The sequence below is a fragment of the Ictalurus furcatus genome, chromosome 6, assembly GCF_023375685.1.
Source record: "Ictalurus furcatus strain D&B chromosome 6, Billie_1.0, whole genome shotgun sequence".
In the NCBI taxonomy this organism is placed as follows: Eukaryota; Metazoa; Chordata; class Actinopteri; order Siluriformes; family Ictaluridae; genus Ictalurus; species Ictalurus furcatus.
In genome coordinates, this window is record NC_071260.1 from 5509637 (window position 1) to 5524703 (window position 15067).

Sequence of the window (15067 nt, forward strand, 5' to 3'; positions counted from 1 at the left end):
TAAACCACTGGCAATAAAAGTGAGTACACCCCTAAGTGAAAATGTCCAAATTGGGCCCAATTAGCCATTTTCCCTACCTGGTGTCAAGTGACTTGTTAGTGTTACAAGGTCTCAGGTGTGAATGGGGAGCAGGTGTGTTAAAATTTGGTGTCATCGCTCTCACACTCCCTCATACTGGTCACTGGAAGTTCAACATGGCACCACATGGCAAAGAACTCTCTGAGGATCTGAAAAAAAGAATTGTTGCTCTACATAAAGATGGCCTAAGCTGTAAGAAGATTGCCAAGACCCTGACACTGAGCTGCAGCACGGTGGCCAAGACCCTACAGTGGTTTAACAGGACAGGTTCCACTCAGAACAGGCCTCGCCATGGTCGACCAAAGTAGTCGAGTGCACATGCTCAACGTCATATCCAGAGGTTGACTTTGGGAAATAGACATATGAGTGCTGCCAGCATTGCTGCAGAGGTTGAAGGGGTGGGGGGTCAGCCTGTCAGTGCTCAGACCATACACCGCACACTGCATCAAATTGGCCTGCATGGCTGTCGTCCCAGAAGGAAGCCTCTTCTAAAGATGATGCACAAGCAAGCCCGCAAACAGTTTGCTGAAGACAAGCAGACTAAGGACATGGATTACTGGAACCATGTCCTGTGGTCTGATGAGACCAAGGTAAACTTCTTTGGTTCAGATGGTGTCAAGAGTGTGTGGCGGCAACCAGTTGAGGAGTACTAAGACAAGTGTGTCTTGCCTACAGTCAAGCATGGTGGTGGGAGTGTCATGGTCTGGGGCTGCATGAGTGCTGCCGGCACTGGGAGCTACAGTTCATTGAGGGAACCATGAATTCCAACATGTACGGTGACTTGCTGAAGCAGAGCAAGATAGCCTCCCTTCGGAGAGTGGGCCACAGGGCAGTATTCCAGCATGATCACGACCACAGACACACCTCCAAGACGACCACTGCCTTGCTAAAGAAGCTGAGGGTGAAGGTGATGGACTGGCCAAGAATGTCTCCAGACCTAAACCCTATTGAGCATCTGTGGGGTATCCTCAAACGGAAGGTGAAGTCGACATCCATGATGTCGTCATGGAGGAGTGGAAGAGGACTCCAGTGGCAACCTGTGAAGCTCTGGTGAACTCCATGCCCAAGAGGGTTAAGGCAGTGCTGGAAAATAATGGTGGCCACACAAAATATTGACACTTTGGGCCCAATTTGGACATTTTCACTTAGGGGTGTACTCACTTTTGTTGCCAGCGGTTTAGACATTAATGGCTGTGTGTTGAGTTATTTTGAGGGGACAGCAAATTTACACTGTTACACACGCTGTACACTCACTACTTTACATTGTAGCAAAGTGTCATTTGTTCAGTGTTGTCACATGAAAAGATATAATCAAATATTTACAAAAATGTGAGGGGTGTACTCACTTTTGTGAGATACTGTATATACAATAGGAATAGAACAATAAGAATTAGAGTAGTGAAAAAAATAACAATAATGGTAATATGTACACTATGGACACCTCAATGTATGTACAGGTGAATGCAAATTTGAATATATACAGATGTGTAAAACCTTGTTTATATACATGAGTGGATAATGTATGTTTTGGATCATTGTCCTGCTGGAAGATCCAACCACGGCCCATTTGAAGCTTTCTGGCAGAGGCAGTCAGGTTTTCATTTAATGTCTGTTCATATTTGATTGAGTCCATGATGCCATGTATCCTAACAATGTCCAGGTCCTCTGGCAGAAAAACAGCCCCAAAACATTAACCCTCTTACATTTTTAGGCCTTGAAACAACTTATAATAATGTATTTGTGTAATATTTCTTTGAAAATGAAGCAGTTCAGTGTTTTTACTAAACTTAGAGCACAATTCTTAACTAGAGAAATGACAAAAAATGCTCGCTAAAATCCTTATACTCATTTAGAAGGACCATACGAGCATCAGCGTGGTCAATGCCTTTGAATAAATTCAAGTAAATAATAAATAAATAAATGCGTTTTAGCGCCAAAAGTCAAGTTTCTGGTGATAATCAGACCAGCAGGTAGTGTTTTCACGAATGCACAAAAATGGTCCCGTTATGACTCCAGACCCCTGCAGTGTCAGTCGCACTGGTTGATGCTGAAGATGAAGACGGATCAGGGTCTGAATCAGGAGAGTTTCCATCACTATCTGTTTCGGTTACGAGGTAAGAGGGTTAAAGCGCCACCACCATATTTAACCGTGGGCATGAGGTACTTTTCCATATGGCTACCTCTCTGTGGCACCAAAACCACCTCTGGTGTTTATTGCCAAAAGCTCTATTTTGGTTTCATCTGAACATAGAACCCAATCCCATTTGAAGTTCCAGTAGTGTCTGGCAAACTGAAAACGCTTGAGTTTGTTTTTGGATGAGAGTAGAGGCTTTTTTCTTGAAACCGTTCCAAACAACTTGTGGTGATGTAGGTGACTTCAGATTGTAGTTTTGGAGACGTTCTGACCCCAAGACACATCTAACTTCTGCAATTCTACAGCTGTGATCCTTGGAGATTTTTTTGGCCACTCGAACCGTCCTCTTCACAGTGCGTTGAGACAGTATAGACACACGTCCAATTCCAGGTTGATTCATAACATTTCCAGTTAACTGGAACTTCTTAATTATTGCCCTGATGGTGGAAATGGGCATTTTCAATGCTTATGCTATTTTCTTATAGCCACTTCCCATTTTGTGAAGCTCAACAACCTTTTGCTGCACAACACATTTATATTCCTTGGTCTTACCCATTGTTATGAATGACTTTGGGGAATTTCGCCTGTGTGTTTCCTTATATTTATATCCCTGTGAAACAGGAAGTCATGGTTGAACAATTTCCTGTTCCTAGTCACCCGTCACCCAGCTACACACATTTTTTTTTAAATATCAGTGGGAATATATGTCAAATATATTTTTCTCATATGAATTCATAGGGGTGACAATAATTGTTGCACACCTATATTTAACAAAGTTCTTTATATTTATATATAAATATGTGTTCTTTGCAATTGTTTGATATCCATGAGAGCAGAGTATTTTTGTGATTTTTTTTTTAACAGAAGGTTAAACAATAAAGACAATTTTCACAGCCTTCTTTGCTCATATTTACCAAGGGTGCCAATATTAGTGGAGGGCACTGTATATGCATAGAATGAAGAGACCACACAGGTACATGTACCTGATGTATCACACATCTAAAATAGGAAAAAAGTTTAAACTAAGAATGGCATAAGCATCTCCTCTGGTCTGACTTCAATCTCAGCCTTATCTCTGACATTAAGTAAAGCTCTGTCGAAACAGTGAGGCTCGATGAATCATGTCCCTGTGTGTGCGAGCACCTCTCATACCTCAAAAGGTCACTCAAGCCATTTAAATATAGATGCAAGTGGGCTTTTCCCTTTGTTCACAATGTTATTTTACCATGGTAAAATAAACAATTGCATGTATGTTGCATTAAAATAATACTGTCTTTGAAATATATCTGACACCCATTTTTACACCCGGACCTCAGTAATCTTACTTGAAACAGGTTTTTCCTTGATGATTTCCAAGTGCACATCCAAGTCCAGCTCATATAAACTTGCATGCTTTGACAGCCTGCTAGCACACGCATAATTCTCTCGTCTATCACAGTACTCATGTTATCCTGCTCTCACTGTTAATACTGTTCCTTTCCATTTCTTTTCCTCACAGAGAGGTTTTACTACGTTTTATTTCAGAGAAACATACAGCTCGCTGTTTAATTAAACCACGAATTGGAAAATGAGCGTAAAGGGCCCTTTTGGGCTTTATTGTTCCACCTGTGATTTATTGGCATAGCTGACAGGAGTTTGGGTTAGAGTTGACTTTTGACATGCCTCCAAATCCAAGCCCTGTCCAAGCACATAAACACACGCTGAGGAATAACAGGTATTTTCCACTGCAGGGTTCAGAGACTCTGACGCGTTTAGGCTGGCCACGTCTGTGAACCCTTTTAAATGCTCCTGCTTCTCGCCGATGAGGCTCTGTTAGCACTGCTCCCTACTACAGTTGCAATCAAATTTATTCAAACCCCACTGCAAATCAGGTTTCTTGTCAAAATCAAATCAAACAAAAGCAATAGATATAGTTCAACACATTGAAAGCTTCGTGTTTTCCCCTAATTTAACTGAAAATGCAACTTATAATGACTTCTCCAGTCTCAGTTATTCAACCCCTTTGTGGCAAGCATCTTTAGTACTTAGTAGAGAACGCTTTTGCTGTTATGTCCTGCTGCAAATGAAAAGTATAGCTTCTGGCAGCGTTCTTGAGGAATCTTAGCCCATTCCTCATGAGCAATGGTGTCCAGTTCAGTAATATTGGGTTTACGTGCTGCAACCGCCTTCGTCAAATCCTTCTTCAAAAGACTCAAAAGAGTCTTGGTGGAATTTGAGGTATACTTGGGATCATTGTCCTGTTGGAAGGTCCAATGATGCCCAAGCTTCAGCTTCCTCACAGACAGCATGACATTTTCACCTAGGATTTCCTGATACTTCAATGAATCCATCTCGCCTTCCATACGCTGCAGGTTTCCAGTGCCAGAGGATGCAAAGCAGCCCCAGAGCATCACTGAGCCACCACCATGCTTGACTGTGGACAGAGTGTTCTTTCTTCATTCTTCTTCCTCCAGACATATCGCTAATCCTTCGTGCCAAAAAGATCGCTCCACAGAACAGAATCCCAAAACTTGTGTCCCTTATTTATATGATTTTGAGGCGACTTTTCTTGTGCTTTTGGGTCAATAGTGGTGTACGTCTTGGAGTTCTGGCATGGAAACCTTCTGCGTTTGGTATGCGCCTTACTGTGCTCACTGACACCTCAGTGCCTGTTGCCTCAGTACCTGCAGTCTTGCTGCAGGTCTTTTGCAGTCACTCAAGGGTTTTTCACAACCTGCCTTCTCAAAAATCAGGTTGCAGCCATTGATAGCTTCCTTTCTCTGCCCTGTCCAGATATTTCTTATATTTTCTGGCCTTGCCAGTTCAGGTATTTCATGTGTTCCAGCTCAAGCACACCTCGTGCAACTATGAAGCCTTTGGTTAGTTGCATCAGGTGTGCTTGAGACAATACCTGTTTTGCATATTTGTGCTGTTGGGAGGGATTCTGTTCAGGGGGTTGAATAATTTTGGGACTGGAGAAATCATTATAAGTTGCATATTGTTGAAAATTATGTAGAAATGATAAATATGATGGTATAAGCCATTGTCTCAGAACAAGTGTATTACAAAACTGCAGAGAGGAAAAAAATGGTTTGGAAACCTTCCGGTCTCCAAGTTCGTATTTGGATTGGCCTCTTGTCAGTCATTTTATAGACACGCCAACAATGGTCCTTCACATCCTCATAGATCATTATGAAGGGAAGTTGCGTGTTTATAGAGTTGTAACTCGGGGTTTTAAGCAGTTGAATGTCTGAGTACACTTGAAAATGATGTTTTGACCGTCCTCACTTATGGTAACTCTAGTTACCATGCTAACTCTAGTTGAATAAGTTTTGAGGGCAGAGCTTTGTGTACATGGGTGGAAATGGGGGTGGACTCAAGGAGTTTTAAAAAAAAAATCATTAAAATCTCATTCAACTCCATTCATTTAACTGTTAGAGACCATTTTTTCACAAATCTTACCTAAGGAATATTCAAACTAATAATTTGCTAATGACCTGTACTTACGTTTAAACTGGAGACAGCTGTTTGAGCAAATGAAGGTGTAAAGATGGTCTAATACTGCCTTTCTGCAGATCTGAAAAAAGACTTGAGATAATCCACACGAGATTAATTATGCTAGTAAGCTTACTTACTAAAGAAGATTGTTACTATAATAACTAGCAGTGAGTAGATCGTTAATATGTATGTAAATACATTATCAAATTCATCTGTAGCTGTTTAAGCAAAAAATTTTGGCTTATGTTACTGATGAATGGTATGATCTAGTTTTGAGGAATATAACTTTGCCAAATCAGCTGCTTACTTATGTATATTTGACTTTGTAAGCCATTTTGTGCACAGTACATGCAAATGTACATGCTGATCTTTTATTATTACTCAAATATCATCGTCGTCATCATCTCGATTCTTTCAGGTCCATAGTTGGAATGACCATGTATAACCAGGCCACACAGGAGATTGCAAAGCCATCCGAGCTCTTGACCAGCGTGCGAGCCTACATGACTGTGCTGCAGTCCATCGAGAACTATGTCCAGATTGACATAACCAGAGTGTTTAACAATGTGCTGTTGCAGCAGACACAACACCTGGACAGCCATGGAGAGCCAACCATCACCAGCCTCTACACTAACTGGTGGGCCAGACATGCACATATACACTGTAACTATGGCTGTATGGCTAAAACACTCCAAATCTCAGCACTTATTTGTAGTCTAATCTTAACTACGACCTAGATCCTGAAGCATTGAGATCAGCTGAAGAGTGTTCCTAACTAATTCTTACACATTGCTTTAGCTTTACCATCAGCATTCCAGTACTTAAAATAAAAAAAATAAAAAAATTTAAATAGCAGTAGGAGTTAATGGTATACCTCAAGGCTCAGTTTTGGGACCCATAATGTTAATGCTGAAATCAGCACATGCATTAATACAGATGTCACTGTGGTCTAGACTATGTGTATTTCATACACCTGATGTGTTCTGACAGATTCTTTAACAACAGGAGTTAGTGTGCATTGGTTAAATAATGCACAAAACATTGTGATAAGACTGAAGCAACAAGAATGAAAACAAGGGCAAGTGAGGTTTAATGGCAGTGACCCCTACTTCTTTTCATCAGCAGGACTTGAGGTGGGGAATAAGTCCCTATGTAGCCGTACAGCTGGCCAATAACAATATTTTTTCTTCTACGATTGCAATCATTTGAGTTTATAAACATCTACAAATAGTTTTACAGTTAAGACTATAAATCTGTAACATTCAACCATGTTAAAGGTGCGCCAATTCTTTTCACAGGTATCTGGAGACTTTGCTTCGGCAGGTGAGCAACGGCCACATAGCTTACTTCCCTGCCATGAAAGCATTCGTCAATCTTCCAACTGAGAACGAGCTCACCTTCAATGCTGAGGAGTATTCTGACATTTCTGGTAACCTCTCCAAAATGGTTCACTACTAACATTACTATTAATCTTAAAGAATTTAAGAAAGACAGATTATAATTTAGCACTGATTTGACTTTTTACCTTATTTTGGAGTTCCTGTTGAAGATGGTTGTGTAATTAGAATGTTCTGCTCGCAGTCTTCTTTTTATTTATTTATTTATTTATTTATTTATTTATTAGCATTTTTGTGTAAAGTGTTTCATGAATCAAGCCTCATGAGATCATCATTCTGGTGTTTTGCTTTTGGTGACGGTCTGAATTGTCTGTCTTCTGTCTGTAATTCAGAAATGCGGTCGCTCTCTGAGCTTCTGGGTCCATATGGAATGAAGTTCCTCAGTGAGAGCCTGATGTGGCACATCTCCTCCCAGGTGGCTGAGCTCAAGGTGAGGAGGTCATCAGTGGTGAAGCTGATGGAGATTTTAGAAGAGCCTTGGTTATTAATGTGTCACAAGGCAATATCCCTAGGTCACGTTTAGGAGTTGTCTGGTATTAAAGCTCATGAAAGCACTTCAGTCCACTGAGAGCAATGCTGTTAGATGTTATCGAACATGCCATAGGTGTGCAAAGCTTATGTTCAAGTGTCTCCAAATAGTACAGGTCAGGACAAAGTGTCCCCAGGTAAAATTAATAGGTCATGTTGAAGGGTCCACAGGTTATGTTTAGGTGTTTTGGGGTATTAAAGGATATTGTAGGACAAGGTGTAGTTTCCTCAAGTATTAAAGGTAATGACCAGGTTCCCCCAGGTGTTTGAAGTTATAGCCAAGTATCTTCAGGTGATAAAGTGTCAGGTGTTCTGAAGATATTAAAGGTCATGGCCATGTGTCCTCAGATTTTAAAGGTAATGGTCAGTTGTTTTCAGGTGTAGAAAAAAAAATTAAGGACAGTGACTACAGTGATTGAAGGTGTCGATGCGGTGGCTCCAGGTCATATTTTGGCGTTTTTAAGTCTTACACCTCATGGTCACCAAGGTTTAGCTAATCGTGATGTAATAAAGGTCATGACTGTGTGCTCTTAAATGGTCACACAGGTCTTGACTGAACATGTCGAGGTATTACAGGTGTTGTGTCCTCACGTCCTGAAAATATTAAATATCATGTTGAGCTATCTCCAGGTATTAATTGTGCAGGAAGATCTGGAGAAACCCAGTAGCTGGTCTGCTTCTCTCTGTTGGCTTCTCCAGCTGCTGAGAGCAGTCTCCATCCATCTCTCCTTGGTGTATTCCTTAATGACGTGATTCCCACAGCAAGAAGGACGGATGTACCTGTAACTGTATTTGGTACAATATTTCCCTCTCCCTCTCGCTCCTTGGGTAACACAGTGGATGAACACTAAACACACTCTTTACTCTAATGACGTTTACATACATTAAAGTAACCCTGTTTTAAATAGAAACATAGAGTTTATTGTATCATAATGGTTACTTTTTATGGGTTGTTTTACAGGATTTATTTTATTTTTTTATTGTTGTGTGAATGTCAACATACTCAAATAATTTGAAACCCAATATCATAATCATATATTCTCTCTTTGGACAGTGGAAATGTGTGAAAGATTTATGTTTTTCTAACATGCAAGCTTTTTCTGCACCTGAAACTAATTTACGGTTGGAAAGGATAGTTTTGCCTAATTTTTTTTTTTTTTGGTTCATGGTCTCACTCTTTACACAACACTGTGTTTGCTTAATGTGAAACATATTTGAACACACGAGCAGGTGATTAGAGTAAACAATTCCGAGATATGCAAGCTGGACACTTGATCATATTTTTTGTTTCTTCTGTCCTCAACCGGAGAAGAGTTCAGTTTCTTCTAATCCAGGGCTATGGGTCTCTCTAGAGAGGAGAGACATTGGTTTGCCTCGTTTTACCTTTTATCTTGTGTTTTATTCTACAGAAACTGGTGGTGGAGAACGTGGAGGTTCTGACCCAGATGAGGACCAGCTTTGACAAACCTGACCACATGGCAGCACTCTTCAAGAGACTCACATGTGAGTGTTCGCTGAACCGTGTCTGGGGTGCGGGGGAGGGTGCTGCCGCCAGGTGCTAACAGTTAACTTGGCGTGCTTCATATGGTTGGTGCTGTAACACCTTGTTTTACCGTCTTACACATGGATCACTGGGGACAAAATTCTGAGCTAGGTGACAACTTGTAAATGTGTGCTCCATGGGCCAATGCAAACCGCTTTCTCTACAACTGCATGGACTTTCAAAAAAGTCAGAATGTATCAGGAAGTGTGCCGGTCCAATTCCCTGGACCTGAAGGAGTCGTTCAGGCATTTGTTTTGAAAGAGAGTGCTGATTTAGAATCGGGACTGTTTGCTGTTTAGCATTTGTCTGATGTCTTCTGTTTCCTTTAGCTGTGGACAGTGTGCTCAAGAGGATGACCATCATTGGAGTCATTCTGTCCTTCCGCTCGCTGGCACAGGAGGCGCTCCGAGATGTAAGTGTGACTCCATGCCCTAATCCTTGTCACAGGCCACAGTGACAGGGTGAAGTTATAAATGGAGTCTCATCTTGTGGATTTTATTTATTTACTAGGCTCAACACCATCTATGGTATCGGACATTACTGATAGATTCGGTCTATCGCTATAGCTATCAAGTTGGACAATTTAAATGTCAGTAAGTCCGCAGCTTTAAAAGCGACGAAAATATGTTGTCTCTCGTAGTACCTGTTTCTTGTTAGCATAATTTGTATCCTGTATCAGAGGTTCTCAACCTTTTGCAACTAAAGCCCCCCCAAGCCTTCCCTATCATGTCATGCCCCATATTGGAGGACACCAGGTATTAATGATTATCTATTCTATATAAAATCTATCTATCTATATATACCTAATCTATAATCTGTTTTTGATAGATAGATAGATTTTTTTTTACTTTTTTAATTACTTTTCATAACCTATGATTTTTTAAAATAACTTTTATAAAACTATATAATGGACAGGTATGGAACATGAATGATGTAAAATGTTTCTGAACACTATAACTACTTTGAACAAGAGAACTAGGCTGTAATAACGTGGACTATTTAACATGTTGCATTACATTCATCTTGCATTCTAAAAAACATTCGCATGTGAATGATATAAATTGGCAGGAAGGGCGCGTCTCATTATCCATGACGTTGTTAAATCTCCGGCTCTCAGCCCCTCACTGAATAGAGCAGACGCAGAGAGGGGTGTGAGTGCAGCGGGAAAGCAAGACCTCGCGCTTGCAGGAAAGTACTGGTGATATTTGGAAAGTCACTAAGGTTTGTCCAAAAAGTTGCTAGATTTGTCGTTAGGCGTTTTTTTTTGTTGTTGTTTTTTCTTTCAAAAAAAAGTTGCTAAAGGGGTCTGAAAAGTGGCTAAGTTGGCAACACTGGTCTGCACTGACAGCTAGATAAAAGGCAGACTAAGCTCCGCCTCTACCCAGCAAAAAGAAAATACAGAGGGAGAGAGAACACAGGTTATTTCCATTTATGCACATTCTATTTCAAAAGCAATAAAATACACCGAGTACCCAAATGATGTCCTGTCTGGGTTTTTTTTCTTGGAAAAAAACCCCCATGGTAAAAGACCATGGTATTTTTGCCATGTATTGCCATGGTATTGCCATGGTATCTTTTAACATGGGGGTTTTTTTCCAAGAAAAAAAACCCCCATGGTAAAAGACCATGGTATTTTTGCACATGATCTCACAAGCTTAAAAGATTGAGATATTCTGATATCTACCTCTGTCTTCTGAAGGTTCTCTCCTGCCACATTCCTTTCTTGGTCAGCTCAGTGGAGGATTTTAAGGATCACATTCCCCGTGAAACAGACATGAAGGTAACAACCTGCCGCTTACTAGCAAACGTGCACACACAGTCTCTGAGACTGTTACAGCAGAGGTAACATTCTGTGTCTTGTTCTCAGGTGGCCATGAACGTGTATGAGCTGTCCTCAGCAGCAGGTTTGCCCTGTGAGATCGATCCTGCTCTTGTCGTGGCTCTGTCTTCCCAAAAGTCTGGTAAGAATTCTGTAGATCTCTCTAATTATAATAATAATAATAATAATAATAATGTCAGTTCTCAGAGTATGCAAAAGAACATTTTTGACTTGGCCCGTTCGTCGTTGTAAGACAGTTCTCCATTGATTACTGACAAAACAGAGCATCAAAGCCAAACTCCACATCCCCAACTCGCTCCCAGAGGGTTGTTCTAATACAAATACAAGTTAATTGTTGGACATTAGCAGCGTTTTTCTTGGCACCTCCAACTCCGGGCCTGCCGAGAGAAAACGTTTTCTCCTAGCGGTTTCTGCTTTGTCATTTTCTGAGCCAAAACAAAGGTGTGTTGCGAAGGATTGGTGGGAGTCACCCTCTCCCCCCTTTTTTTTCCTGTGATAACAGAAAATATCAGCCCCGAGGAGGAGTACAAGATCGCCTGCCTGCTGATGGTGTTTGTGGCCGTCTCTCTGCCGACCCTAGCGAGCAATGTCATGTCTCAGTACAGCCCTGCAATCGAAGGTATCCATGATGGAAAGAATGGATTTAAATAGCTATTATTAAGCAATACATTGAATACAGCTGAATGTTTTTGACAAGTGATGACATAAAGACGGTTCTTGGTAGTGAACCAGAACCATATTATTGTATATATATGTGTGTGTGTGTGTGTGTGTGTGTGTGTGTGTGTGTGTGTGTGTGAAGTCCATTTCAGGACCCATAGTGAACTACTTTTTATATAAAAATGAACTCGGCTCATCTTTTGACTCATCCTTTTGGTGTTCATGTATTTTAGGGCACTGCAACAACATCCACTGCCTGGCGAAGGCGATTAACCAGATTGCTGCTGCTCTCTTCACCATCCATAAGGGCAGCATTGAGGACCGTCTGAAGGAGTTCCTCGCCGTGAGTTCACCACCTCTACACGTTCATCAACTTAAACAAGTTCCTTTGTTAAATCAGTGAAATATAAGCCAGTTTCATTTATTCGGTGCAGCTGTTCTTAGCCTTGGCGCTGGACTGGCACAGACTCGAATCAGTTTGTCAGGCGTGCAGTTGTTCTCGAGTCAAACGACATGTTTGACAGAAGGGGGAAAACGAAGAAGCTCTCAAGGACAAAACTAGTGCTCTCTCTCTCACACTCTCTCTCACACACACACACACTCCTGGTCTCTCACTCTCTGGCTCTTTCTCCCCTTCTTTTGCTATAAATCTAATGCTGTATCAAGATGAAGTGGCTTGTAACTTGTAATTCCCCTCCGATGACCTGGAAAAACACGCTCTCGGCTTGCAAAATTTAACTCATAAACTCGTTTCTGGAGTGACGTCAAATCAACATGGCTGCTCAAACTGTGAGCAGTGTACATTTTAATTTTAAATGAGTTTATAACAGTATTGGCTTTAGACCAGTTAATATACAGACACAGTTAGATCTGTAAGCATCTATATCTATCTATATATCTATCTATCTATCTATCTATCTATCTATCTGTCTATCTATCTCTATATATATATATATATATATATATATATATATATATATATACAGTGAGGGAAAAAAGTATTTGATCCCCTGCTGATTTTGTATGTTTACCCACTGACAAAGAAATGATCAGTCTATAACTTTAATGGTAGATTTATTTGAACAGTGAGAGACAGAATAACAACAAAAAAATCCAGAAAAACGCACATCAAAAATGTTATAAATTGATTTGCATTTTAATGAGGGAAATAAGTATTTGACCCCTCTGCAAAACATGACTTAGTACTTGGTTTAAAAACCCTTGTTGGCAATCACAGAGGTCAGACGTTTCTTGTCGTTGTCCACCAGGTTTGCACACATCTCAGGAGGGATTTTGTCCCACTCCTCTTTGCAGATCTTCTCCAAATCATTAAGGTTTCGAGGCTGACGTTTGGCAACTCGAACCTTCAGCTCTCTCCACAGATTTTCTATGGGATTAAGGTCTGGAGACTGCCTAGGTCACTCCAGGACCTTAATGTGCTTCTTCTTGAGCCACTCCTTTGTTGCCTTGGCCGTGTGTTTTGGGTCATTGTCATGCTGGAATATCCATCCACGACCCATTTTCAATGCCCTGTCTGAGGGAAGGAGGTTTTCACCCAAGATTTGACGGTACATGGCCCTGTCCATCGTCCTTTTGATGCGGTGAAGTTGTCCTGTCCCCTTAGCAGAAAAAAAACCCCAAAGCATAATGTTTCCACCTCCATGTTTGACGGTGGGGATGGTGTTCCAGGGGTCATAGGCAGCATTCCTCCTCCTCCAAACACGGCGAGTTGAGTTGATGCCAAAGAGCTCCATTTTGGTCTCATCTGACCTCAACGCTTTCACCCAGTTGTCCTCAGAATCATTCAGATGTTCATTGGCAAACTTCAGACAGGGATGTATATGTGTTTTCTTGAGCAGCGGACCTTGCGCGCGCTGCAGGATTTCAGTCCTTCACGGCATAGTGTGTTACCAATTGTTTTCTTGGTGACTATGGTCCCAGCTGCCTTGAGATCATTGACAAGATCCTCCCGTGTAGTTCTGGGCTGATTCCTCACTGTTCTCATGATCAATGTAACTCCACGAGGTGAGATCTTGCATGGAGCCCCAGGCCGAGGGAGATTGACAGTTCTTTTGTGCTTCTTCCATTTGCGAATAATCGCACCAACTGTTGTCCCCTTCTCACCAAGCTGCTTGGCAATGGTCTTGTAGCCCATTCCAGACTTGTGTAGGTCTACAATCTTGTCCCTGACATCCTTGGAGAGCTCTTTGGTCTTGGCCATGGTGGAGAGTTTGGAATATGACTGATTGATTGCTTCTGTGGACAGGTGTCTTTTATACAGGTAACAAACTGATATTAGGAGCACTCCCTTTAAGAGTGTGCTCCTAATCTCAGCTCGTTACCTGTATAAAAGACACCTGGGAGCCAGAAATCTTTCTGATTGAGAGGGGGTCAAATACTTTTTTCCCTCATTAAAATGCAAATTAATTTATAAAATTTTTGACATGCGTTTTTCTGGATTTTTTTGTTGTTATTCTGTCTCTCACTGTTCAAATACAACTACCATTAAAATTATAGACTGATCATTTCTTTGTCAGTGGGCAAACGTACAAAATCAGCAGGGGATCAAATACTTTTTTCCCTCACTGTATATATATATATATATATATATATATATATATATATCTCGATAGATCGACTTGCTATTGTCCGGTGTAAATTTATGAACAGGATGACTGGTGTAAGTTATTATTTTGTCTTCTGGGAAACATCTCGTCAATAAATATCTTGTGTAACTTCTGAAGGGCAGTACTAAATGGGGGGGATCTTTAACAAAATGAGAGACACCTTTAATTATCTGTGCTTTTCTGTGTGCTTGCTCAGCTCGCCTCCTCCAGTTTGCTGAAGATCGGTCAGGAGACGGACAAGACCACCACCAGGAATCGCGAGTCTGTTTATCTTCTCCTTGACATGGTGCGATCCACCTTCACCATCTTTCTGCCATCTGGCCTATGCTCCGTTACTCCTCTTCTTTTAAAATATTATTTTAATCACCTCACCAGCTTGAGCTTGCGTATTGAGCATTTTGAACACTAACATATTGAGCCTTCACACAAACTTTGCATAATCTGTTGAAAGAGCATATGAAATATCACAGCTGTTTGTAGTATTTTTTTTTAAAAAATTTTTAAACACAGCTTTATGGGATTTATGTTTGATCAGCCATCTGCAGTCATTTAATCCGTATCTGTCGTCTTGTGATCAGAGAGGAGCTTGTGTGGGATTTGTCTGAAGGATTAGCAACTCTTTGAAGTGTAATCTACAGGCAGCTGGGCTCTGGTGGGTAATGGAAAGTGACGAGCGTCTTGATTAGGCTGAGGACATGTTCGTGTGTGTCCTCCACCCAGTGCCAGAACTGTCTTACACACACACAGCACCATGGCAGACTGGCAAGCCCACTGGCAAGCCCA

General features: G+C 41.1%; 1 protein-coding gene across 2 annotated transcripts in view; it reads left to right on the forward strand.

Moving 5' to 3' along the window:
* The window catches only part of nckap1 (NCK-associated protein 1), a 75209-nt gene that overhangs the window by 59040 nt on the left and 1102 nt on the right, over window positions 1-15067 (forward strand). For both annotated transcript variants that reach the window (XM_053626288.1, XM_053626289.1), the window contains exons 21-30: window positions 6108-6326; window positions 6988-7118; window positions 7419-7516; window positions 9024-9117; window positions 9487-9569; window positions 10857-10937; window positions 11025-11118; window positions 11500-11616; window positions 11891-12000; window positions 14481-14570. In XM_053626288.1, coding sequence (XP_053482263.1) covers window positions 6108-6326; window positions 6988-7118; window positions 7419-7516; window positions 9024-9117; window positions 9487-9569; window positions 10857-10937; window positions 11025-11118; window positions 11500-11616; window positions 11891-12000; window positions 14481-14570 — 1117 coding nt within the window. The remainder of the gene's footprint in view (window positions 1-6107; window positions 6327-6987; window positions 7119-7418; window positions 7517-9023; window positions 9118-9486; window positions 9570-10856; window positions 10938-11024; window positions 11119-11499; window positions 11617-11890; window positions 12001-14480; window positions 14571-15067) is intronic.